The 25333-nt window shown below is 47.0% G+C and overlaps 1 protein-coding gene across 4 annotated transcripts in view; it reads left to right on the forward strand.

The window, feature by feature from the left end:
* Positions 1-24917, forward strand: part of KSR2 (kinase suppressor of ras 2) — a 205767-nt gene extending 180850 nt beyond the window's left edge. For 2 of the 4 annotated variants that reach the window (XM_061602875.1, XM_061602874.1), the window contains exons 16-19: positions 4225-4358; positions 13760-13891; positions 19280-19409; positions 21015-21152. In XM_061602875.1, coding sequence (XP_061458859.1) covers positions 4225-4358; positions 13760-13891; positions 19280-19409; positions 21015-21152 — 534 coding nt within the window. Of the gene's footprint in view, positions 1-4224; positions 4359-13759; positions 13892-19279; positions 19410-21014; positions 21153-23840 lie in introns of those variants that run through there. The other 2 variants (XM_061602873.1, XM_061602872.1) reach the window with 2 other exon arrangements.
* The last annotated feature ends 416 nt before the right edge of the window (positions 24918-25333 follow it).

Here is a 25333-nt window from a genome sequence, read left to right on the forward strand (position 1 = left end):
TGAACGACAGCTTGCCCTGCCTCCTACACCCTTCCCGCTTCTGGACCATTAGTGCCAGGGCTCTACGCAGGTTGTGGGAGAGTGTCAGGGGGAGGGGATGGTTGGCGGCAGCGATAGCTGTGTGCATCTGGGCATCAGAGACTTGCTTTTTCTTTCTTTCTGGAGTGATGAGGTCTCAACTCACCAAACCCAAAGAAATCCCTATAATTATGATTCTCTCTGCCTTCTTCCAGCCACCCTGCCCACCCACCCAAGGCAAGCACTTGCAGTTAACTGGGGATCTTTTATCCTTGTTCTTTTTTAACCAGTTGATGGAACAGAGGACTGATAGGTACTGCCGGCATTCTGTGATCTCGCAGCTGAAAGCTGCTCTGATGGGTTCCGAAAGGTGTGCATGATAGAAATCTGTCAGGTTTTGGTTCTCTTCGTGTCCCCTCCCCCAATACTCAAGTTCTCCACATTTCTGCAACAACTTGTGATTTATTTATTTATTCGCTTCCTTAGGCATTTTTTTCAGCATTTCATTTCTTCTAATAAGTATATTTTTGTAGGCAGTTTTGACTAATGTATATATTTGTTGCCAGCAATCTTCCCTACAATACTTTATTTTGCATGTTAGTTTCACCAACATATGCATTTATTTATATACTATATGCATATGTTGTCAGGGGTATAGTTGTGCAGGGTCTTGGGGGATCTTAGATCCCTTACCTTTTGGGGAGCAGAGTCCCTATGTCTCCAGCATCCTAAGAACCAATCAGCATGAAAGGGGAGGATGTTAGCCACTGAGAACAGTCTTCTAACATGCTTCCTTGCCCTTTTCTGCTGACTGGAGCCAATCAGAGTGAAAGGAGGTCAGTCAGCCCCTGAGAAGACTCTCTTCAGTAGCTAACACTCTCCCCTTTTATGTGGATTGGCTCCTAGGCATTTTTATTGTTGTGGGAGAAGGCATGAACAAGGATCTCATTCTCAGCCCAGCAGCAAAATAAGGGGAGGGGCACGGCTGTGACTGTCATGAAGGGACCCAGCACTTCTGAATTTGCCACTGCACTACTATACACATTCCTTAGCTGGTGAACTGCGTCGCAAAATTTGAGCTTTGAAGGATGGCTGTGTTTCCACTCTCATATTGTTTCAGAAGTGCAAATTTGGTAGTTTGCCTTTACATGTGAAGTGAATCAAATTTCTCCCCCTTCCTATGCACATGTGATAGGGATGAATGGAGGAATGGATGGACCCTTGTGCATTTTGATACACACCAAACTGATCTGAAATTTGTGGATAAATGTGTGGATTGAGACAGTGCTATCCATCACATCCTTACTCTTCTCTGAATGTCATAAGAACATACTAACATCAAAAGAGCCCAGCTGCTGTTGTGCTCAGGTCCTGCTTTCAGGCTTTCCATCGGCATCTGGTTGGCCAATGTGTGAACAAAATGTTGGATTAGATGGGCCACTTTTTTTATGGATAGGAGTTGTAGTTCTGCAACATCAGAGAGCACCACATGCAGATATTGCTGAGCTATATGGACTGACTCAACTCCTTACATTCCTGGGAGTTCACTTTTTAGTGTGGCACAGGCCACTTGTTCTAAGTCTCACCCCCCAACCTCCCAACCTGCAAGAACAGGGTTGTTGCACAGAGATTGAAAGTGCTAGGCAGCAGAGACTAGTCACTCCAGTGCCAGCAGGGAATGGACTCTGTTCCTGGTTTTAGTCCAAACTTTCCAGGGGCTGTCCAAAGTGTTGAAACCTATTTCCAAGGCAGGTTCAGTGCCTTGGATGGCTCCTTGAAAGTTCAGACTAAAACCCGGAGCGGATTCACTGCGCCACCCACATTGGAGCTACCAATCTCAGTGGAACGCTCAAACCACCACAAGGCTTCAGGCACTCTTAAAGGCTAGTCAGCCAATTCAGGGCATCCAAAGCCAACGGTGCCTTCCAGATGTCATTGAACTCCAATCCCCATCAGCCCAAGCCAGCATGTCCAATGGTCATGGTGGAAAAGACTATCGTGGCTACTAATCCTGATAACTAGGTTCTACCTCCAACCGTCGAAGGCAGTCTGCTTCTGAATACCAGTTGGCAGAGGGATGATAAGGTGGATGGGTAGGTGAGAGAGAGAGAGAAATCCTCCTTTTCAAAGAAACCTAAAAGGGCAAGCAATACAAGAGTTATCAGCTGACATGTCCCCATATTTCAGAGAAGCATAAAGGCATGCCGGATCCAGCCAAATGATGCAGGATCCATTTGGTGTGGATATGACTCACTCCTAACAGCCACTGTTGGATTAATACATTGCAGAGGGGTAGCAGTATTAATCTGTCACAGCAAAACAACAAATGCTGGTATATTACCTGTATCCTAATCACTTCCCCCAAATAAGACCATTTTGGAGCACAATGCCAGAAGAGATATCTGCTACCAGCAAATAAAGTGGTTGTACTATTGGGGGTATGTAAAAGAACATGTTCTGTTAGAAGACAGGGCAACGATAACCCACTTTCTGACAGCAGCCTGAATGGCAATTAGTCTTAAGTGGGGGGGGGGGATAAACTGGACTGGTTTATGAAAGTATGGAATGGTGTCCAAACGATAAGATTAACTAACGGCGTGAGAGAAGATAAATTGACAACCAGTTTATTGAAAAATGGGCTTCATTTGTTATGCGCGGGCATCATAAAAGGAAAATGCTGAACCACACATTTTATTGGGAACATTGTAAAAACATAAGGGTATATTTTTCATATAATAGGGTATATTATAGAGTTGGAGAAGGTTCAGAAGAGGGCAACCAGAATGATCAAGGGGATGGAGCGACTCCCTTACGAGGAAAGGTTGCAGCATTTGGGGCTTTTTAGTTTAGAGAAAAGGCGGGTCAGAGGAGACATGATAGAAGTGTATAAAATTATGCATGGCATTGAGAAAGTGGATAGAGAAAAGTTCTCCCTCTCTCATAATACTAGAACTCGTGGAGATTCAAAGAAGCTGAATGTTGGAAGATTCAGGACAGACAAAAGGAAGTACTTCTTTACTCAGCACATAGTTAAACTATGGAATTTGCTCCCACAAGACACAGTAATGGCCACCAGCTTGGATGGCTTTAAAAGAAGATTAGACAAATTCATGGAGGACAGGGCTATCAATGGCTACTAGCCGTGATGGCTGTGCTGTGCCACCCTAGTCAGAGGCAGCATGTTTCTGAAGACCAGTTGCCGGAAGCCTCAGGAGGGGAGAGTGTTCTTGCACTCGGGTCCTGCTTGCGGGCTTCCCCCAGGCACCTGGTTGGCCACTGTGAGAACAGGATGCTGGACTAGATGGGCCACTGGCCTGATCCAGCAGGCTCTTCTTATGTTTTTATGTTCATCAAAAAACGAGCAGTACTTCTAAAACTATTTGTAAATTGCGTTATAAAAGGATATTCTGTGCTTTCTTGTATGTGCTATACAATTGGTTACTTATTTTTGCAATATTATTGGTTCTCTCTTGGTTAGGGATGTGGAAGCAATTCAGTTCATTTGACATTTGAAGCCAAATCTATGAAACTCACACTTTCCAAAACAATATGAAAAATGGAACGCAGCCATCCTTCAACATTCACACTTATTTGACTTTTGCAATGCAGTTTGCCAGCCAAAGAATGTTTACAAAAACGCACATGTTAGGGGAAAGTTAAAAAAAAAAAGCATAAATTGGTGAAAATAACACACAAAATGTATTATGCTAGGAGAAGTGTCTTGCAAAAATGTGTACATTAGTCAAAACTGCATGCAGTTGCTTTTAAGATGTTTTTAAAGCTCTTTTTAAATGTTTTTAAAGATGTTTTGTTTTAATGTGTGTTAAAGTCTGTTTCTAAGATGTTTAAAGCATTTGTAATATTTTTGTTTGCCACCCTGGGCTCCTACTGGGAGGAAGGGCAGGATATAAATTTAGTAAATAAATTAAGTTAATAAATAAATGCAAATCAGAGCTCTGAACTGATTGTTTGTAGAAGGCTTCCTTCCTCTTCTTCCACCACTCCATTCATTTCATCTCTCACGTACCCATTTCCCTGCCCTCTCACCCTCCTCTCCCTGCAGACTCTCCATATAGATGAAATTAGGTGAAGGATCACATACAGCACTTGGGACATTGGTTGCCCGACTCCCCTTCAGAACAACCACAAGCCCTCTTTATTCCCATGCTGACCTTTCAGGCCATTTTTCTCTCCCTTCTTTTGCAGGGAATGGGCTATCTCCACGCCAAGGGCATTCTCCACAAAGACCTCAAGTCTAAAAATGTTTTCTATGATAATGGAAAGGTGGTGATCACGGACTTCGGCCTCTTCAGCATATCAGGAGTTCTGCAAGCAGGCAGGTAGGTGGCTAGCACCATGGACCTGTTATTTAGAGTCTTTGATATATATTGCAGTGGAGTGCAGAAACAACTGGTCTGTCAAGGCTGGTAGTCAGGGGTGTAGTTGTCAAGGGTCGTGGGGGGTCATAGACCCAGTACTTTTTTGGCCAGGTCCCTATGTATGAGCCAATCAGCATGAAAAGGGAGTGTGTTAGCCACTGAGAGGAGTCCTTGTCCTTTTGTGCTGATTGGAGCCAATCAGAGTGAAAAGGAGGTTAGTTAGTCACGGAGAAGACTCTTCTCAGTAGCTACCACACAGCCTCCCTTTTCACGCTGATTGTCTTCTAGGGACATCTGTTGTGGTGGAATGCAGATTCATGGGACAACAGGGAGAGCGAGGAGGGAAAGCAGGAAAAGGGGTGTGGCTGTGTGGGGGTTTGGTGTGACTATCATGAAGTGACCCTGCACTTCTGAATTCGCCACAACGCTACTGCTGGCCGTTGAAAGAATAAAGAAACTTTATTTCTGCAAAGAGGTAAAATCATACATGCTGAGGCAGCCCATCAGCTTCCACTCAGGGAGCCATGACTAACTGAGAACAAAGACAGGAAGGAAGGGAGGAAGGAGAGGAGCAAAGCCTGCACAACCAACAAATTCTTTAGTGGAGGAATTAGCAGAGGGAAGAATAGGTTGCCTTTCTGTGTCACCCCCCCTTCTTGTAACTTATGTTAGTTCTTTCCTCCCAACGTGTTCTGCCTCTTAAATATTATTCTTCATCACCTGTGACCTGTTCCCCCACCAAGGCAAAACTAGACAAGGTAAAGGAGATGCAAATAGGTTTGTTTTTCTTTTTAACTGGTAAGAACCATCAGAGATCAAGATCAGAACTGGAACAGGTGTTGTTCAACCCAGACTTGGGGAACCCCAGGCCTGGGGGCCAAATGTGGCCCTCCAGGTCTCTCTGTTTGGTCCTCAGAACTCTTCCCAAGCCACAGCCCTTTTCCCCAGGCCACGCCCCTATCAGCCCTTCTTTGCACTCTCCCCTGGGGGTTTTGCTGCTAGACTATGCCCTTGAACTCCACTAATACTTCTGGCTTGCCCAGATGGAGAATAGAGACGTGTGTGTGTGTGTAGAAACTAGCCAAGGTAAAGTGTACATTCACTGCTCCCCTGCCTCTGCTCCTGGCCCCACCCACCATGTGTGGGCCCCAGGAGATGGAATGTGGCCCTTGGGCTGCTCTAAGTGATCATCTCTTCCCAGAAATGTCTGCCATTTGTTCTGGGATTTCCAGGCAAGCCTTCCCTGCAGGTGGTCCCTGGTTTAGCTGCAACCAACGGTGCTTTCAGATTCTTCCCACATTAAAAATAAAATTAAATAACCCAGCTATTGTGGAGATTTCTCTCTCCATTAATTATTGCTTTATTGCAAAGCCGCCTGTGAGATAAATCACATATTTTAATCTTTCTCTAATTATGGTGTGTTGAAGACACCAGATTAGCTGAATAGATAGTGGCTTGCTGATGCTCTCTCACACTTCCTTCACCAGTGCATCCGTAGGCAGGTTGACGTGGTTAACTGCACTGCGAGTGGGTTTAATTTTTATATTCTCCTCCAAGACGGTTGTCTGTGTATACTCTCTCATACTTTTTGCATAAAGTTTTCTCAGTCCCCCTCCGCACCGTACATTTAAAACAGTATCATACCACTTTAAATAGTCATGGCTTCCCCCAAGGGATCCTGGGAACTGTAGTTTGTTTACGGGTGCTGAGAATCATTAGGAGACCCCCAGTAATGGGGAATTTTGAGGTTCGCTGGACTGGGGGTCTTAGATGAAATTGAAGACACAGGCTTGCAGCAAAGTTAGGCCTTTATTGGTTACGTGCGCACAGTCATTCTCCCTTGAGTTGGTCGAGAGCTGCAACATGGCACTGTGTGGCTGGGGTTTTTATACATTCCAGGACAAAGACTTTAGCAATCCGGAGGTTACACATAAGCATTACATAGGCATTACATAGGCATTACATAGACATTACATAGACATTGCACTGTCTACATTATGTTCTGGTCAATTTGGCAATGTTCAGTACTTCACATATCAGTACATTTTTGCTATGAGCTAAGCATTTTAGTTAATGCAGTCTTTCCTACGTCTTGGAGAGTACAGGCATGTTCAGTCTCTGTTCAGTGTTATCTTATAGAGCTCAAGCTGTACCATACATGTCAGCACAGTCAGGGAAGATAGCTCTGAAAAGAAAAAGGTTCTGGCTGGCTACTAAACTATTAAGATATTATAAACCTTTATAGTCTTATAAAAGAATATATTTTGTTTATTGTTCGTATATAAAAATTCCCCATCACCTGTTCCCTTCACAGAGTGACAATTTCCAGACTGGTTTAACAATCAGTCCCTCTTCCCAGGTAACTCTGAGAATTGTTGCTCTGTGACTACAGTTCCCAGGATCCTTTGCAGGAAGCCATGACTGATAAAGTGATATGATAGTGCTTTAAATGTATGGTGTGGTTGTGGCCTTGGCCTATTCCTTGGACCTTGACCTTTTATTCTGCCAACTAGTAGTGTAGTGGCAAATTCAGAAGTGCAGGGTCCCTTCATGATAAACACAGCCATGCCCCTTCCCCATTTTTTTTGTTGTGGGGTTGAGAATGAGATCCTTGATAATGCCTAGGAACCAATAAGCGTGAAAGAGGAGACTGCCTTTTCAGTGTTTGACTCACCTCCTTTCACTCAGATTGGCTCTAATCTGCAGGAAAGGACATGGAAGCATATTAGAAGACTCTTCTCAGTGGCCAACATAAGAACATAAGAAGAGCCTGCTGGATCAGGCCAGTGGCCCATCTAGTCCAGCATCCTGTTCTCACAGTGGCCAACCAGGTGCCTGGGGGAAGCCCGCAAGCAGGACCCGAGTGCAAGAACACTCTCCCCTCCTGAGGCTTCCAGCAACTGGTTTTCAGAAGCATGCTGCCTCTGACTAGGGTGGCAGAGCACAGCCATCACAGCTAGTAGCCATTGATAGCCCTGTCCTCCATGAATTTGTCTAATCTTCTTTTAAAGCCATCCAAGCTGGTGGCCATTACTGCATCTTGTGGGAGCAAATTCCATAGTTTAACTATGCGCTGAGTAAAGAAGTACTTCCTTTTGTCTGTCCTGAATCTTCCAACATTCAGCTTCTTTGAATGTCCACGAGTTCTAGTATTATGAGAGAGGGAGAACTTTTCTCTATCCACTTTCTCAATGCCATGCATAATTTTATACACTTCTATCATGTCTCCTCTGACCCGCCTTTTCTCTAAACTAAAAAGCCCCAAATGCTGCAACCTTTCCTCGTAAGGGAGTCGCTCCATCCCCTTGATCATTCTGGTTGCCCTCTTCTGAACCTTTTCCAACTCTATAACATCCTTTTTGAGATGAGGCGACCATCTCCCTTTCATGCTGATTGGCTTGTAGGATTCTGGAGACATCTTTGGTTGCCGAAATTTTAACATAAGTGCCTATGTAAATCAGTGGAAGTCCATGGATAATAGCGATTGTAATTACGAAGATAATTACCTAAAATCGGGGGGGGGGGAATCAGGGGGAAAGGTGTGCTGATTACAGCCGTGGCCTGCTGCAAGAGACCAGTGCCGGTCTGAAAAGACAGCGGACTGTTGGATTCAGCCAAAATCCGGTACTAAGTCCAATTTAGCAGATGCCCTCCCTGTACTCAAAGAACTCAGACTCAGACACAGCTGTAGTTTTTTTCTTTTATTGAAGCAAGAGAAAGTTTCAGAGCAGAGCACTTCATGACTCTATCTACGACTTACTCAGAACTCAGCATCCCTCTCTAGCCAACGAGGCTCAACTTGACAGCATTAAGACGTTGACTCAGCAACTAACCCTTCCCCCTCGCCCAGCTTAAGTAGGGCTGGGTGGGCTCCCCGCTTGCATGTACCCCGAGACACGGCTGGAGGCGTGCGCATAAGCACAGGCTCCTGCAGAGTTGTGTTTGTTGAATCTTCGCCTCCTGGACTGGCGTGAAGGCGGGGCATGGTTTCTGTCCCATCCTCTTCCTCACCAGGGGAAGAGCTGTCTGGTGGCGGCGCTGGCATGGGGAGAGGCGCCGTGTCAGGCGGAAGAGTGAGAGGCCGGTCTGGTGGTCTGTCCAGGGGGTGTCTGGGACTGCTTGAGGGGATCTGCCATCGTCCAGAGTGGGGGCCGCTTTGATGTCCTTCCCTTCGCTGGCTCCTTCCCCGCCTGGGACGTCCCAGTCCAAGTCTTCCTCGCCCCCCTCCTGCTCGCCAGTCCACCCCCTGCTAACATGGCTCACGACAGCAGATATCCTCCCCCATCCCTAAAAAAAAAGAGTTTGTTTGGCAAAACTACACAGAAAAAAGGTCCCTGTTGGGAGAAATCCACAGCAAATTGCTGGTAGGTTTTCATGAGCACTTTTTGTACAGCAAACCTGCAAACTGCTGTGGAAATTGTGGGCAATTGAGCTGAAGATTGGAACTACGAGAAACTGGAATTAACTCCCCTGTGCTCTGAACTGATCTCAGACACCCCTCCCCCCCCACATTGCCCTGATTGTGCCTTGTGACTCAGGGAGGGCGGTTCACAAACGTATGCAAAAAAGAATCTGCGAACATCTGTCTTGGGAACAGCTCACCCTGTCCCAGCGTGACTCAGGCCATAGTAGAGGCTCCTGTAGCTGGGAGTCTTGGGTCGGCCGTGGGCTTGCTCTGTTGCGCTCTGCCTCCATTGGGTGTCCCACCAGGGCTCCAATCACAGCCCCGCTTTTCTAGTTATTTGTTGTCACTCTGCAGGGGAAAATTGCAGGTTTCCTCTCCCAGAAGAGCAAGAAGCACTAATTAGTTGTGGTATGTGGGATCCTTCTTCTAGCGAAGCTGAAAAAGGAGCTGTGCTTCTCCTATGGGAACCTTGAAGATCAGAGGATCGGACCGGGCATGCTTATTGGGTTCAGCAGCAATCTCGGTCGACTCTTGGCGGCTCCCGACAGCCTTCGTGTCCTCTTGCACGTCCACAGGAGCAGTGATGGCTGGTGCCCATTGGGACTGGTGGGGCGGAAGGCAGGGGTGCCCAACAGTAGGTGGAGCCAGAGCCAATGGCAGGCAGAGCCAATCCCTTCTCATTTTCTCCCCATCCTCCTTCCTGGTGGGTTTTGCAATGACAACCCTGAGAGGGGGAGGACCTAGCCAGCCAGAGTCACCCCCTGGACTGGTTGCAAGAAAGAAAGTAAGCAAGTGAGGCAGGATGAGGCTAGACTGAGGTTGGTAGGGCTGTGTCCTCTCTGCCCTAACCAAGCAGCCTCCACTGCACAGAAAGCAAGGCTAGCAACAAGGCCGTGAAACCAATATCCATCACTGAGTAAAGCTCTGAAATGCAAAGGTGAAAGAGGGTATCTCGGTGCTCTCTTAGCTTAACGATATTCTGGGACTGCCTCTTCCCTTTCTAACCCCCCCCGCCAGTTCTTAAAACGTGCCCCGTCCCTTCTAAATTAATTCCTAAGCCTCAGAGGTCTTCAGCGAATCCAATTACAGAAGCACATTCTCATTGGCTCTTTCAGTTTTTAAACCAGAAACCAAGCAGGGTGACCCCATATTGTGTGTGCGTGTGCTTTGCTGTACCAGCCCAGGACACTGTGTATTAGTAGAGCAGGGAGCTTATGTTTTCTTAAAGGTTTGCTTTGACTTTAAAGCAAAACCTTGCAAGATTAGCGTTATCTTTCTCTGTGAAGCCTGCAGATGAGTCTATTACTAATAAATCCCAGGGAGAGTGACTTATCTATTCATTCATCTGCAGTATTTTTAACTAAATGCATTCATTTAAATATATATTCAGTATTTAAATACATTAAAAGACAGGAAGTTGGGAATCCTAGGCCCGGGAGCTGAATGTGACCCTCCAAGCCTCTCTTCTTACTCTTGCAACTCTCCCCAGCTACAGCCCCCCTCTGCCTAGCAGGGCCAGCACCAGGCATGAGGGGGGCACTTGGGCACCAACACCCATGCACCCAGCGTGGTCTTAAATAGGCCCAGTTGCCCTGCCTCCCACATTGTCATACTAGCGTGCCGCGTGCATACACCTTCACACACACTGACATGTCTGGGAGGGCATTGCTGTGTAATCCGTGCCGGTGGCAGGGTGTAATTTGTGGCCTAGGGTAAGGGGTCGATGTGCACCGCAAATTAAGGCCCATAACCCGATGCTATCGCGAAGGAGAAGCTCCACCCTCCCAGAGGCGCTTCTGGGCCCCAGGGGCCCCTCTGAGCCTCAGGGGCCTTTGGGCCCATGCCCTACCTGGCCGCCCACTGGCACCAGGTCAGATCCCCTGGCTAAACCCTTCACAAGTGTTGCAAGTGGGGCAAGAGCAACTCCTGTTTGGGTTCTTTTGTGTGTATTTGAGAAGGAAGTTAGGTCCTCCAGCTGGCTAGGCTTGCCTACCTTTCCCTGTGCTGTTCTCTGCCTAACTTCCTTCCATTGTAAACTGTTATGCTCAGGGAAGCTGACCTGCCCCTCCTTCCTTTGACTTCTTCTTTGACTGTCCAAGGAGAGCAGAGACATCTTTGCCTTTGCGCTCTCTCCAAAGCCTTGAGGGCAATACCCAAGTCTGGGCATTGTGCCTCCAACTTAGTTAGAACTAGGTATGCCTTTCCTATCGACTATGTATTTCTATAAATAAAGTCGCTTTTTTCTTATTTTACTGTCTTAAGTCCATGATTTAAATGCAGGGTAAAAGCCTGCTACTTAAGTAAATACACACACTGGCACACACACATCTCAGACTGCCGAGTTACTCTGCTCATATTTCCATAACAACCAGCTCTCTTTCGTACCCCATTTGAGGTTTTTTTGCCTGTTTGAAATGTGTCCTTGAACTCTGATCATGGTTCTTGGTTACCTGGATTGAGGACCTATGTTAGCCTTGTCCATTAGTTTCAATGGGTCTACTCTGAGTAGGACTAACATTGGGTACAACCCTGGATGGATGGGCGAGAATAGGCTGAAGCTTAACCCTGACAAGACCAAGGTGTTGCTTGTGGGTGACAAGAGAAGGTTGGGAAACATCGACTTGGTCCTTAATGGGGTAAGATTGCCCCTGAAGGATCAGGTCCGCAGCCTAGGGGTCATTCTTGACTCCCAGCTGTCCATGGAGGCTCAGGTTTCAGCAGTGAGCCGGGCAGCTTGGTATCAGTTACATCTGATACAGAGGCTTCGACCCTACCTTCCTGTACATCTGCTCCCACAGGTGATACATGCTCTGGTCTCCTCTCGCTTGGACTACTGTAATGCACTCTATGTGGGGTTACCCTTGAAAACAGTCCGGAAACTGCAGCTGGTACAGAATGTGGCGGCACGCTTGATTAAGCATAGCCGTCGCCGGGACCATATTACCCCAGTGTTAGTAGATCTACACTGGTTACCAGTGGTTTTCCGGGCTCAGTTCAAGGTGTTGGTGTTGACCTTTAAAACCCTAAACGGTTTCGGGCCAGTTTATCTGAAGGACTGCCTCCAGCATCATCAACTAAGCCGCCTTACAAGATCAGCCACCCAGGACCTCCTCTCAGTCCCACCAGTCAAAACAGCTAGGCTGGTGCGGACCAGGGAGAGGGTGTTCTCAGTGGTGGCCCCCACTCTCTGGAACTCTCTTCCTTATGATCTTCAACATGCTTCCTCCCTGACAGGTTTCCGCCGAGCTTTAAAGACCTGGCTCTTCAGGCAGGCCTATAATTTCGGGATGGATTAGCTTTTTGCTATACTAATCAGATGTTGTGATATCAGTTGTACTGTATATTGTAAATTGTATTTTATATATTGTATATTGTATTTTAACTGTTGTTGTAAGTCGCCTAGAGTGTCCGTAAAGTCGGACAGATAGGCGACTAACAAATAAAATTTATTATTTATTATTATTACACATTTAGCATAATGTGTAATTTGATGTTAAGGCAGTAGTGGGCGTCAGTGTGAGGTGCCCATCTGAGCTCCTGTCAATGACAGCACGGCAGTTTTCCAGGAGTGAGGTCAGCACAGGGCAAATACACCGTTAAAAGCACCAGATGAGTGACGCTGGTGCGTCTGCACCATGCTGACCTCACCATTGCCTTGCCCCTCTCAGTAAACTGCAGCGATGCTGTTGATGGGAGGCCAGGTAAGCACTGCTGCTCCACCAGCCAATACTGCCTTAAGGGCGACGTGAATCAAGAGGAAGGTGAACAAGATCTGATTCTGTCAAAGCAGTGAGCTTTGGGTTGAGGTGAACACTTTTGCCGAATGCTGTCAGTCACCTCTACATCCCAAGGCGGTGTTGCGCATGTCTGTGCATGAAAGCGCATGACTTGTCCTGGGTGCTAGTCATGTGCCCCCAGATGCAGGTGAGCTTGAAAGCTCCCACACTTCTGACAGTGGCAGCTCTGCCCCTATAGCTTCAGTTACTACCAGGGAGGCACTGCCCAATCAGGTATTGTCTCTCCCCTTTCCCTTTGCTCCACTTCCTCGCTCACCCTGCCATCACCACCGAGCAGGCCCCCTCCTAAAGGGGTTGTTGAGGAGAGAGTCCAGCCGCTCTCACCTCAAACATGTAGGCGGTCCAGCCTTCACTGTCCCTCTGAAGAGGAGCCCTTGTCTGCATGTGCACTCTCCAGGGTAACACTCAGTTCATGCAGGTAGGGTGCCGTTCCATCCTTACTTAAGGTCAGTAGGGAGGCGTGTCTAGTTGCTGCAAGAATGTCTTAGTGCATTGTAGTTGTTCCTTGTTAATCCTAGTAAAGATCGCTGACTCCTGTGCAACCTGTAAGCTGATTCATGAAGTGCTCTGAACTGTGAAACGTCCAAACTATTAAAGAAAAGCACACCTCCGCATTTGTGTCTGACTCCAGTGGGTTAGGGCAGGACAGGTGCCCCTTCAGGCAACGGATTCTAGAAGAAGGTGCATCTATCTTTAGAGTGTCATTTTTAAAAAAAAGGAGCACCAATCTAAAACTAAGGATGGGGAGCAAGTGGAAGATCTGTTTGATTATTTGGTGTTTTGTCAATGAGTCAGTGTGGTGTAGTGGCTAAAGCAGGGTTCAAATCCTCACACAGCTATGAAGCTCACTAGGTGACCGTGGGCTGGTCACTTTCTGTGTTGGCCTATCCTACTTCACAGGGCTGTCATGAGGATAAAGTGAGGAGGGGAAGAAACGTGTATACCACCTTGAGCAACTTGGAAAAAAGGTGGGATAAAAATGTAAAAAACAACAACATTGAAGTTGTGTGTTAATGTTAATAATAATAATAATAATAAAATTTTATTTGTTAGTCGCCCATCTGTCTGACTTAACAGACACTCTGGGCGACTTACACAATATAAGACCAGCAAGAGGCTCCCTGACTGGTTGTGCCTTTTTTCCCCCCCCCTCTCTTTAGGAGAGAGAACAAGCTGCGAATCCAGAATGGCTGGTTGTGCCACTTAGCCCCGGAAATCATACGCCAGCTCTCGCCTGACACAGAAGAAGACAAGCTGCCTTTCTCCAAACAGTCGGATGTCTTTGCACTTGGGTAGGTGCCTTTGTCATGTGGTGGCTGGGGGTGGAATGAAGTGGGTAAATGAATGCACTTTCTGATCTCAAGCACATCTGCTGTAATGATGAGCAAACTTGCTTTGACATGATTTGTAATCAGCTCAGTATATTTGTTTGTTTATCATTTCTACATTTTTTTTACCTCTTAGTTATTATCATCTCTAAGTAGTGTGCAAAAAACCTCAAAGTTTCATGCTGTCTCGGGGAATTCTTGGAGGGATGGAAACGCTTGCCTTTCATAGGGAGCTTTCTTCCAGCTCCTAATGTTGGCGTATAGATTTTCAAACATACATTTTTTTTTAGTTTTGTCTCTCACTGACCATGCTTTTGGGCATGGGGCCTAAAGAACATCCAGGTCAACCCAAACTCGAGTGCCCAGTCCCATTTGAGATTCTGAGTTGGGGGAAACTCCTGTCCTTTCTGAGAACTGGGACGCACCAGACTTAAATGAGTCTTCCATCCTTATTCAGTATATCAACCCCTCTTCCCTAGCCTGTTGGCCAGTGCTGGCCAGTTATATTGGGAGTGGGTCATGGGCCAGTCAAGTGAGTGGACCTTTCAGTATCGTGGCAGTATGAGCATCTTCCTACAATCATTGGAGCAGGACAAGAGGGCAAGATAGACAGTTGGGTCCTTTGTAGATGGGAAGTCTCTTGTGTGAATCTCCTTAAGAGAAATAGTTTAGGAGCTACAGTGCAAAGCTGATTGCACATCTCTGGATGTGTCTCCCTTAATGTATTCCCCCCCCTATTTTTCTGATTAATTGCCCTGCTCCATAGCAAATGGAAGAAAAATCATATTTTTTGAAAGCAGTTCCATTGCCCTCTGATGATATCTTGGCTCAGGCACAGAGAAGACTATAGTGTTTTTTTAATCCGATTAATTTTCCTCTATGCCGCTGTGATGAGTACCTTAAAGAGCACAGCGTCAAAGTGATTAGCTTATACTGAGTTCTTATCTGATCATGCATTTTCATCCGAAGAAAATACAGCAATTAAACCTGGTACATGCTTTAACTGTAACTTTCACCAAAAGTGTGAATTAAAAAGTAATTATAGGCTTTTTTTTATCAGACTAAGCACCAAGCAAACTTTTTCAATTAAAAGTTTGCATGGAGAAACACCCGCTTTTTAAAAAAAAAAGTAACAGTAAAATGGCCGCCTTGGACTATTTTTGCACACTTCATACGATTCCACGAAGGGTGTACAACAAGGGGCGTCGGCCCTTTGGGGCCTGTTGGCCCTTGTGGAATTCTGAGAAAGTGCCATGGGCACTAGTAAAAAATGGCTGCCATGTGGGCATGACATATCACAGAATGGCTGCCACATATAAAGGAAAAGAGATGGGCCCACAGAATTCTCTCTCACACACATACAGTTATGCACCTACATTCCCTACCCCCACACCCTAGTCTATGTCACAGGAATGAGAATACTCACCAAGCAGGATGTAAATCTATGGAAAAGCAGTAATTCTGTCAACAAAAACCACTTGAAGGCAAACCTTTACACTTTCCAAAACAAGGTGACAAAACCAAAATATGGCCATCCTTTTGCAGTTCTCCAGCCACATAATGCGTTCAAAAATGCATATGCTAGGTAAAGTATGTACAAACTGCATATGTTAGTGAAAAATGACACATCATGTTGGGAGGGAATTGGCTTGGGAAAATTTGTATATTGAGCAAAGTGGCATGCAAAAGCGTGTGTGTAAGGAGAAATTTGCCCTGAAATGCTGATGAATTTTCACGGGGACTTAAAAAGGAGAGAGAATTTGCAAACTAATGTGGGAAAGTGGAAAAATGAAGGGTTGGAAAAATGAGGAACTGCAAGCCGTTGACAGATTCGCCCATTTGAACCAGGGAGTTGAATCCACTGATTCAAAGATGAACCCCCAATAGGAGAGGAGATTCTGAGGACTTTCAGAATAGTATTTAAAGGAATATAAGTAGCTGCCTTATATTGAGTCAGACACATTGATCCATCAAGCTCAGTATTGTCTACACTGACTGGCAGCAGCTCTTCAGGGTTTCAGGCAGGATCCTCTACCAGCTTTCCCTGCAGATGTCGGGAATTGAACCTGGGGCCTTCTGCATGCAAAGCAGTTGCTCTAACCACTGAGCTATGGCTCCCATTGTTAAAAGAAATGACGATGATGTGAAACTGCTTCTGAACATGGAAGCTCCCTTCAATTCTCTTTGCATGTTAGAAAGTACTACATCTAATACACATAGCAAGAGCTGTTTTGTACAACAGAGGTCTTCAGAAAGGGTCTGGATGACACAATTCTTGGAAATGTACCGCATCCCCCATAGACTCGTCCTTATGAAGGGAAACGATGGTGCTTATGGCTTTTGTTAAGAGAAATGCTTACTTGAAGCAAGTCCCTCGAAGGAAAGGAGCATACTGCAGCCAGTGTTGTCATCTCTAAGGGAGAAAGTCACCCCTCCTCGATCTGTGGATGGGAAACATATGCGGAGGCAAGCGAGTTAACTGAGACTGGTAGCAGCCGTCAGAACACAGAGGCGGCTGAAAGGGCGGAAAGCAAAATAAGAGGTTATATTCCCTGAAGAGTGCCTCTATGCATTCCATGGAAGACTTTGCGTTCAAAAGAGGGACACCCATTCGGATCTTTCCTGCATCAGAGGGAGACATGTGATAAAAAGGCCCCCACCGTTGGCCAAATTATTAGGATTTTGAAAGGAACTATCAATATTTTGGAAGGAATTATCAATATTTTGAAAGAAATTATCGATATCTTCAAAGGAAAGTGGCTTTGTGTACTACTAGTACTCTGCTATTATGGGCTTGGCTGCCTTCCTCCCTGTTTGCCGCTTGGATTATTTGAGTAGAAGGGGATGGTGGGGGGGGAGGGAGGGAGAGAGAGAGAGACTGTTGTGCTATGCTGTGAGTAAAATCAATAAAAGAACAATATTTTCGAGGGAATATTCAAGATGTTGAGGGGAAACCGCTGAGGTTTGGAGCAAACTGGATCACTCCGCAAAGACGGCAAATATGCAGACCACTGAAAAATCCAGTCCTAAATCCAAATTCAGCAGAATTCTCACCTGTCCCTTGCTGAGACCAACTACATTTGGCTCCTCCCCTCCCAGAATGCTCTCCATCAGCGAGAGAGAGAGATGAGGCAGCAAGGCCCCATGCACCAGCCTTTGGGGCCATATCTCTCATCTGGGAACTGTAGTCCAAAACATTCAGAGGGCACCCAGTTGGTGAAGGTGGTGTTAACGTTAAACAAAATTTGCACGTTGGGGATGTTGTTAGGGGCAAAAATCCAGAAGTTACCTGAGGGTAATATAAGGACTATGAAGTCTGATTAAAATGTCTCGAAGTGGTGCACAAGTTTTGACTTTTAAGACTTTTAAAAACTCTTTTTTTATATATATAAAGAAAGACTAGATACTAAGCAAAAGCAGTAGATTCTTTGGGGAAAGTGCCGGGGGCGGGGAGGAGAAAAAGCTATGGCAAGGAAGAAAAAAACCTGAATCTGCATTTATGTGAAGTATTATACAGCCACAGGAACAGCTGCAGAGTTAAAGCAGCTTCATTATATGCTGTTACTGGGGTCCCTGCATACAGTCATTATACGCTAAGCATTATGCATGCATTTCAGCGCACATTTCTATGCAGATGTGCTTTCTTGCATCAGGATAGTGTGAAGCGGTGCTCGGCTTATCTAAATGATTATTATTATTATTATTATTTTCTGTGAATGCAGAGGAATTCTAAGCCTCCTTTTTAACAAGAAGTGAGTCTCTTTGATTTTCAGAGTGCGCAATAAGATTGCCGAATCAGGCAGATGCAACGTTTCTATGGCCAGGATAGAGAACCTGGGGCTCTCCTGATGCCGCTAGACCCCATCAGTCAGAGCCAGCATGGCCAGTTGGGGAGGGGATGTTGCTGAACAACATCTGGAGGGCTGCAGGTTCCCTATCCCTGTTCAAGGGAATCCTCAAATGTGTGGAAGAGGGAACTTAGGATCTCTTATTATTAGAGAATTCTCAGTACCCTTCAGGATCCTTTGGGGGGGGTGAGGGGAGGCTAGGAATTTAAAATGATATTAAACCAATATAGGTTTGTAGAGCAGACAGGGTCCGAATGGATTCCATGTGCACCATTTTGAACACCAGAGATGTATTCCAAAGAATCCTGGGAAGTGTAGTTTGTGAAGGGTGCTGAGAGTTGTTAGGAGACCGTTACTCCCCTCACAGAGCTCAATTTCCCAGAATTCTCTGGGGAAAGGACTCTTAAACCATTCTGGACATTGGAAATCTGTCAGGGGAATATGCGTCTCCTAATAAAGTGGAATAATTGGCTTGTGTGGCCTTAAGCTGCCATCTTGACCCATTAGAACTTTTTGAAGAGGACAGTCGTTTCACACATAGGTCTCCCCCTCCCCCCAATAGCAAGGCTCAATTGGATTTTCCCTTTGAGGCAAGGACATAATATTGTACCTACTGGTGACCCTGCGGGAGAGAGCCCAAAGCTGGGGGAGGGGAGCCTTTCCCCAAGCATGAAAAAGGGCCACATTTGCATCTGGACAATCTTTTGGGGTCCATATGCCATTTGTGGGTGGACCCAGAAGCAAAAATGGGCAGAACACTAAATATGAATCTAACCTTTGCACAGTCGGCTCATTTCTTCAGACTCGCACAAGCCTCCCCTCTGTTCTCCATCCAGACAAGCAATAAGCATGATCAAAGTTAGAAGTTGGGAGAGAAATTCAATTCAGTTCACATTTCAAGGTGTATCTATCAAATTTGCACTTTCTGAAACAGTAGGAGAACCAAGACGCCATCCGTCCTTCAGATTTTGCGATACAGTTCTTCCTGCAAAGAAGCCCACATATTAGGGGGAAAGCAGGCTTAGAAATGACTATATGGGTGAAAATGACGTACAAGAATGCCTTACGTTACAGAAAATTCCTTGCAAAAATGTGTGTGTGCAAGAGGAAATTGGCTGAGGAATTTCCGTGAGGATTTTAGAAAAAATACACGAATTGCAGCAGAAATGTCACAAACTGAATTTAAGATTGGAAAAATCACCGATGGAGAGGAGTGAAAATGACAGTATCCTTCTGTCCCCAATCAGAGTTCAAGGGCAGGCAAAACAGTCGGGGAGGAGGCAAAGCACGGCTGGTGAGGTGAATGGCTTGGATGGATGTGTAGCCTGGGGAAAGTCCCGATGGCTGCCTTTTGCCCCCCAGGCCCCAAGGTTCACCATCCCTCGAGTATGATGACGCTACCCTGTGCCTGAGCTTTGGAAGTCCATACAGAAGCTGCAGGGAAGCGGAACATGTGTGCATGCACGTGTGCATGATTAACGTTGCACCTGTTTCTCCCCCAAAGCACCATCTGGTATGAGCTGCACGCTCGGGAATGGCCCTTCAAGACCCAACCCGCCGAGGCAATAATTTGGCAAGTTGGCCGAGGGATGAAGCCGAACCTCAGCCAGATTGGAATGGGGAAGGAGATTTCGGTAGGTGGCTTTTGGCTGTTCGAAATAGGACTGGAGGAGAAATTTGATTAAGTTCCCGTTTTAAAGACAAACCGACCACATTTGCACTTTGAGAAACAGGATGGGAACCGAAATGCCGCCGTCCTTCGAAATCCACACTTTGCACAATTTTGCAGCGCAGTTCTCCAGACAAGGAATGTGTCCAAAATTTGCATATACTTGTGCAAAGAGTGCATATAAATATGTATATATTAGCAAAAGTAACACAGAGACATGTGTTATGTTGGGGAGAAATTTGTTGGCAAAAATTGAGTGTTAGTCAACCCTGCATACAAAATTGGGTCTTTTTGGAGAAATGTGGACTAAAATGCAGACGAAAAGTCGCAAACCACTGCGGAAATGTGGAGAACTGAATTTAAGATTGGGAAAATGAGAAGAGAACCAAAACAGGCAGATTTGTCCATCCATAGCAATGGAAAACCATTGCTCTTTGCTCAGCTTGGCAACTCAGAGACAATTTTAAGATGCAGCGTGTAGTTAGAGTATTGGATGGTAAAATCTGGGTTTGAATCTACTCTGGTGCAAAGCATACCAGGTAGCCTTGGGCCCGTTGCTACCTCACTGGGTTGTTGTGAGGATTAAATAGAAAGGGCCAGATATACTATCCTGAGCTCCTTGGAGGATAGAGGGGGAGATTTAAAAAGATTTGAAACATACTTAGCTTCCGCTTTCTGCAGCACTGTTAATGCACATGCGTGGTGCTTTACGGTGCATCATAAGCAAAAAACCAAATCCCTGTCCCAAGGAGATTACAATCTGAATTTCAAGAGAGGATGGAAAGGGAAATAAGGGGACAGGCGATAAACAGAGAGAGGAAAGGGGTGGTAAAAGGCATTTGTTTGTTTGTTTACAGCAGGTATGGAGAACCTCTGGCCCTCCAGATGTTGCCGGCTGCTGAACTACGACTGACATTGGCCATGCTTTCTGGGGCTGATGGGAGTTATAGTTCAGCAACATCTGGAGGGCCAAAGGTTCCCCACAGCTGGTTTACAGCATTTATACCCCACTCTTTAGCCAAAAAGGCCCTCAGGGTGGCTTACAGAAATCATTTCTAGGTTGATCCTTGCCATCAGGGGCACAATCGAAAAAAGACATGACAAAAAAGGGAAAAAGGAAGGGGAGGGAGGAGGAAAAAGCAAGCCTGAGCACAACTCCTTAAAGTTGCAGCCAATGTTGGTTCTGACTATCTTGTCCTTGGTTGCTTGGTTGCTTTCTCTTGGGTCTGATTATAAACTGTCCCCCCTTCTTGGGAGGACCAGGTGGTGTCTTTAAGAGGCTGGTTACCCATATGCCTGAGGATCAGGGGGATCTTAAGCAAGCAGAAACTAGGAAGTGGAGGAGATGAGGCCATGCGGGGAGGAAATTGCAGCTTCCCAGCTTTCTGCAACATAAGTCTAGCTTGAAAGTTTGTGTAAAGCACACGTCGCATTCCCCACAAGAGTCCGACCTCTGTGTGTGCACATTCACCCATGCGCCCATGTGCGTGTGTGCATTTGACTGTGTGTCTGCGTGTGAGCCTGGGTGCTTTCCTCCTTTGCATAACCTTCCCTTCCCCGTGCCTTACAGGACATCCTTCTTTTTTGCTGGGCCTTTGAGCAGGAGGAACGGCCGACCTTCACCAAGCTCATGGACATGCTGGAGAAACTGCCAAAGCGGAACCGTCGGCTTTCCCACCCCGGCCACTTCTGGAAGTCAGCAGAGTAAGACCGACGTCTTAGGAGCAAGAGAAACGCCAAGGCAGACCGTTGGCCAATGTCGCTTGGCAATGTCTCAGCTGAGAGGCGGCGGCTGGAGAATTTTCATGAGGGTTTTATTTAAAAAAAAAAAACACCTCGCAAATTGCTGCAGAAATGGGGAGAACTGAATTTAAGGCTGGAAAAATGAGAAACTGGAGATAACCAAAATGGACAGATCTTTCCATCCCTAGTTTCATAACGGAAACTACACACCACAACAGACAGAAATACACTCTGCATGCAGTCACTCTGTCTTTGCTGGATACATTTGCATGCTCCATAGCTGAGCTGGGCACATTGAACCACCTCCAAGGCAGGGATTTGGCCCTAATTAAGCCACAGCTGGTGTAGCACAGTGGGGAAGAGAGCCTGGCTGGGAGTCCAGAGTCTGTGAGTTCAAATCCCCGCTCGTGTCTCCTGGGCGTGAAGGGCCAGCTAAAGATCACCCCCATGGGGAGTGGCTCAGGGGTTACATTGCCTGCCACCTGTGCAGCCGTGGGCAAGCTGCATAGTCCCAAGGAGCCCAGTTGCCCCCCAGCTGGCAGTTGTGGGCAAGGAAGGGGCTGGCTTGTGCAGCGGTGGCAAGCTAAGCAGGCCCTCGCCAGCTGGGGAGGAGTAGCCTCAGAGGGAGGCAATGGTAACCCCCTCTGAATACCACTTACCATGAAATCCCTATTCATAGGGTAGCCATAAGTGGGGATCGACTTAAAGACAGTCCATTTCCATGTCAAGCCACAGCCAGCATTAGCTTGGACATGTATTTAGGTCAAGGGCTTATTAAGGAGCCAAGCAATGATAAACTATCTGGCTATAGGAATTCTGAGGCCAATTCCTACCTTCAACATTCCTTATGTCTCTGACTGTTTACACATCTCCCTAGGGCATAAATTTGGGGCTGTCCCCAGCACAGATACACACACATGCCGCTCCTGTTGCTAAGCCAACTGCCTGCTCGCAGCTGGAGTTTACATTGCAAGCCTTTTCTGTTCCTTCCAGTGTTTAGAGCTAGGGAAGATTTTCCAACGGGGATGGGGGAAAGAGGGCCTCCAAGCAGGAACTGCACCTGTTTAAAAAACTCCCCAATTCACTCCCATATTTTCTTACGTTTGACTTTCTGCTCTGCAGATAAATTAAAGCCATGTGGTGTAGTGGTTGGGCTTGGACTGGAGAGGCTAGGGTTCAAATCCCCCACTCGGGGGGGTGGCCTTAGGCCAGTCACTGTCTGTTAGCCTAGCCTACCTCACAGGGTTATTGCGAGGATAAAATGGGGAGGGGAAGAACCATGTGTGCCACCTGGAGCTCCTTCGAGGAAAGGTGGGATGTAAAAGTAAATAATAAATAAATTTCATGTTTGCGCCTGCACTGAATTCTAATGGGACTGGCGGGGCGGGAGGCAGGGAGCCCAACAGTAGGTGGAGCCAGAGCCAGTGATAGGTGGAGCCAGAGCCAATGACAGGCAGAGCCAACCAATTCTGATTTTGTCCGCCCTCTTCCTCCATGCTGGGTTCTACGAGGGGCAACGCTGAGACGTAAGGAGAAGGAAGGTGACAGGCAGTGCGTCCCCCTAGACTGGATGTAAGTAAGAAGGCAGGCAAGTGGAGGCTGGCTAATGGCAGACTGAGTTTGGTGGGGCAGTGTCCCATCTGCCCAAAGAAACAGTCTTCACTGCCAGCCAGCTTTTGGGAATGCTGTAACTACCCCTGGGGTGGGGGAACCTGCCTTCTTTTTAGGACTGCCTAAGATTTACAATTGATGGAATCTTAAGCAGGGCTTCATTGGCAGATCCCAATGTCTAGGGAGACAAGGGGTCATTGGGATAGAGTTTGGGGTACCTTGATGCGGAAATTTGGAGGAGTCTTTTCGCTCTCTCTTTTAAAGCCCACCAGCAGAGTCCGGCTCTGGACTATAAGGGCGAATGGGCCAATGTCCCACTAGTCTCAGCCTGCCCCCACCTGCACAGGAGGTAGCCCAGGCTGTCAGGTTCCTTCTCTTCCTGCTCCTTAGTCTCAGCATTGCTCCTTGCAGAACTCAGCCGGGAGGAGGATGGGGACCAAACGAGAATGAGTTGGCTCCGCCTGCCATTAGCTCTGGCTCCGCCTACTGTGGGGCTCCCTGCTTGCCGCCCTACTAGTCCCAATTGACACCAATCGCAACTGAAGCACATATAGTCTTCACCCAATATTTCTCTGTTCAAGCATTTTTTTTTTTTTAAGGTAGGACTAAAGCTAGAGACCCTCCGTGGCGCAGAGTGGTAAGCAGCGGTAACGCAGCCGAAAACTCTGCTCACGGCCAGAGTTCAATTCCAACGGAAGGATGAAGTCGAATCTCCGGTAAAAGGGGTCGAGGTCCACTCAGCCTTCCATCCATCCATGGTCGTTAAAATGAGTACCCGGCGTATGCTGGGGGGTAAAGAAAGGCCGGGGAAGGAACTGGCAATCCCACCCCATATATACAGTCTGCTTAGTAAAACGTCGCAAGACGTCACCCTAAGAGTCGGAAACGACTCACGCTACAAGTGCGGGGACACCTTTACCTTTACCTTTAGGACTAAAGCTATGAAGTGGGATGAATATCACCCTTCCCAGCAAAAGAAACCCTCAAAAGAATCCCTTATTGCCTTCATGTTTCACCTTTCTTGTCTCTTGTTTTCTTCCAGGCTGTGATGGATGGTTCAGAGGGATGGTGCCTTTCTTACACCTTTCTTCATCTCCTCAACCTCCTGCTCCTCCTCTCATCCTCCTTGCTCCGTGAGAAGGGCGGAGGGGTAAAGCAACACGTGGAAGCGCTCCCGAGACCAAGAGACACCCCCTCGCTCTGATCCCTGGAAGGGACACGGTGCCCAGCTAGCCAGAGCAGCACCATGCTCTGCTCCCAGGAGTCTTGAAGGATCCCATGTGTGGATGAAGATTGGGTTGGAAGTACACGCAGCAGATGATGCATAGTCCCGAGGGGCCAGCAAGGATCCTCTGCCTGCCCTTCAGGCGCAAACAACACTGGAAGGCCTGTGGGCAGCAGGCAGCCTCCAACACCCTCCCTGGTGGCCAGCTTCTTTTTTTAAAAAGCCGGGTCAACAAGGCGCTTCGTAAGAGAGTCAACTGTTTCTTAGCACCTTGTGAACATCCTCTGAAGCTGACCTAGGAGGAATGTGTGGGTGTATGTAATATTTTGTTTTCATTTTATTCAATTCTTCGGGAGGGAAACGCTGCTCCGTCTCCTGTTTTGTTCCAGCAAGTGGCAGAAGTGGGGTTTCCAGCACAGGGGTGGGTTTGGGTATCTCTGAGAGCTTTCAAGAACTCCTAAAGCAGGGGTGGGGAACCTCAGCCCCAGCTTGAACGTGGCCCTCCAGGCTTCTCTAGCTGGCCCTCGGAACTCTGCCCAAGCCACCCCTCCCAGGCCACACCCCCCACTGGACCTGCTCTGCAACCTTATTCAGTCATTTCTACTGGGCTTGAATGCATCTTTGAACAGTGGTAATAACTTTTGCTTTGCCTGGCTGGAAGATAGAGAGTTGAGGGGGGGATCTGGCCACACCACCACTGGTATGCGCCCCCCGGAAGGTTGTCCCTGAGGGGATGTGGCCCTCCGGCTGAAAATGGTTCCCCATCACTGTCCCGAAAGTGTTGTGCCGTCAGTGATTATGTAGTTCCTTCCTGCCATGTGTGTGCTGCTCATCCTTTCAGGGCCTAGTATTTATGGTTTCCACCCTTCTGTGTGATCTTTGTTGCTCCTTCTCTCTCAGGCCACATCTGCACCTTATCATTAAAGCACTACGATGCCACGTTAACTGTCATGGCTTCCTCCAAAGAGTCTTGGGAACTGTAGTTTGTAAAGGGTGCTGAGAGTTGTTAGGAGACCCTTATTCCGCCTCACAGAGCTACAATTTCAGAATGTTGTAACCATCCATCCCTTTCCCCAGGGAATGATTCCCAGGATTCTTTGGGGGTTGCCATGACTGCTAAAGTGGTATAATACCTCTTTAAACGTAAGGTGCACATGAGGCCTCAGTTTACGTATGTCATTCCCCAGGGGTGGGCAGAAGGTAAAATCTCATGGTAGATCTCAGTGTGGTTGTAGATTGGCAAGAGTTTCTTATTCCTCATAGTTCAACAATAATAGCAACAAAATGACCCCCACCCACCTACACGTCCC

The sequence above is a fragment of the Rhineura floridana genome, chromosome 19 (genome assembly GCF_030035675.1).
Source record: "Rhineura floridana isolate rRhiFlo1 chromosome 19, rRhiFlo1.hap2, whole genome shotgun sequence".
Taxonomy (NCBI): domain Eukaryota; kingdom Metazoa; phylum Chordata; class Lepidosauria; order Squamata; family Rhineuridae; genus Rhineura; species Rhineura floridana.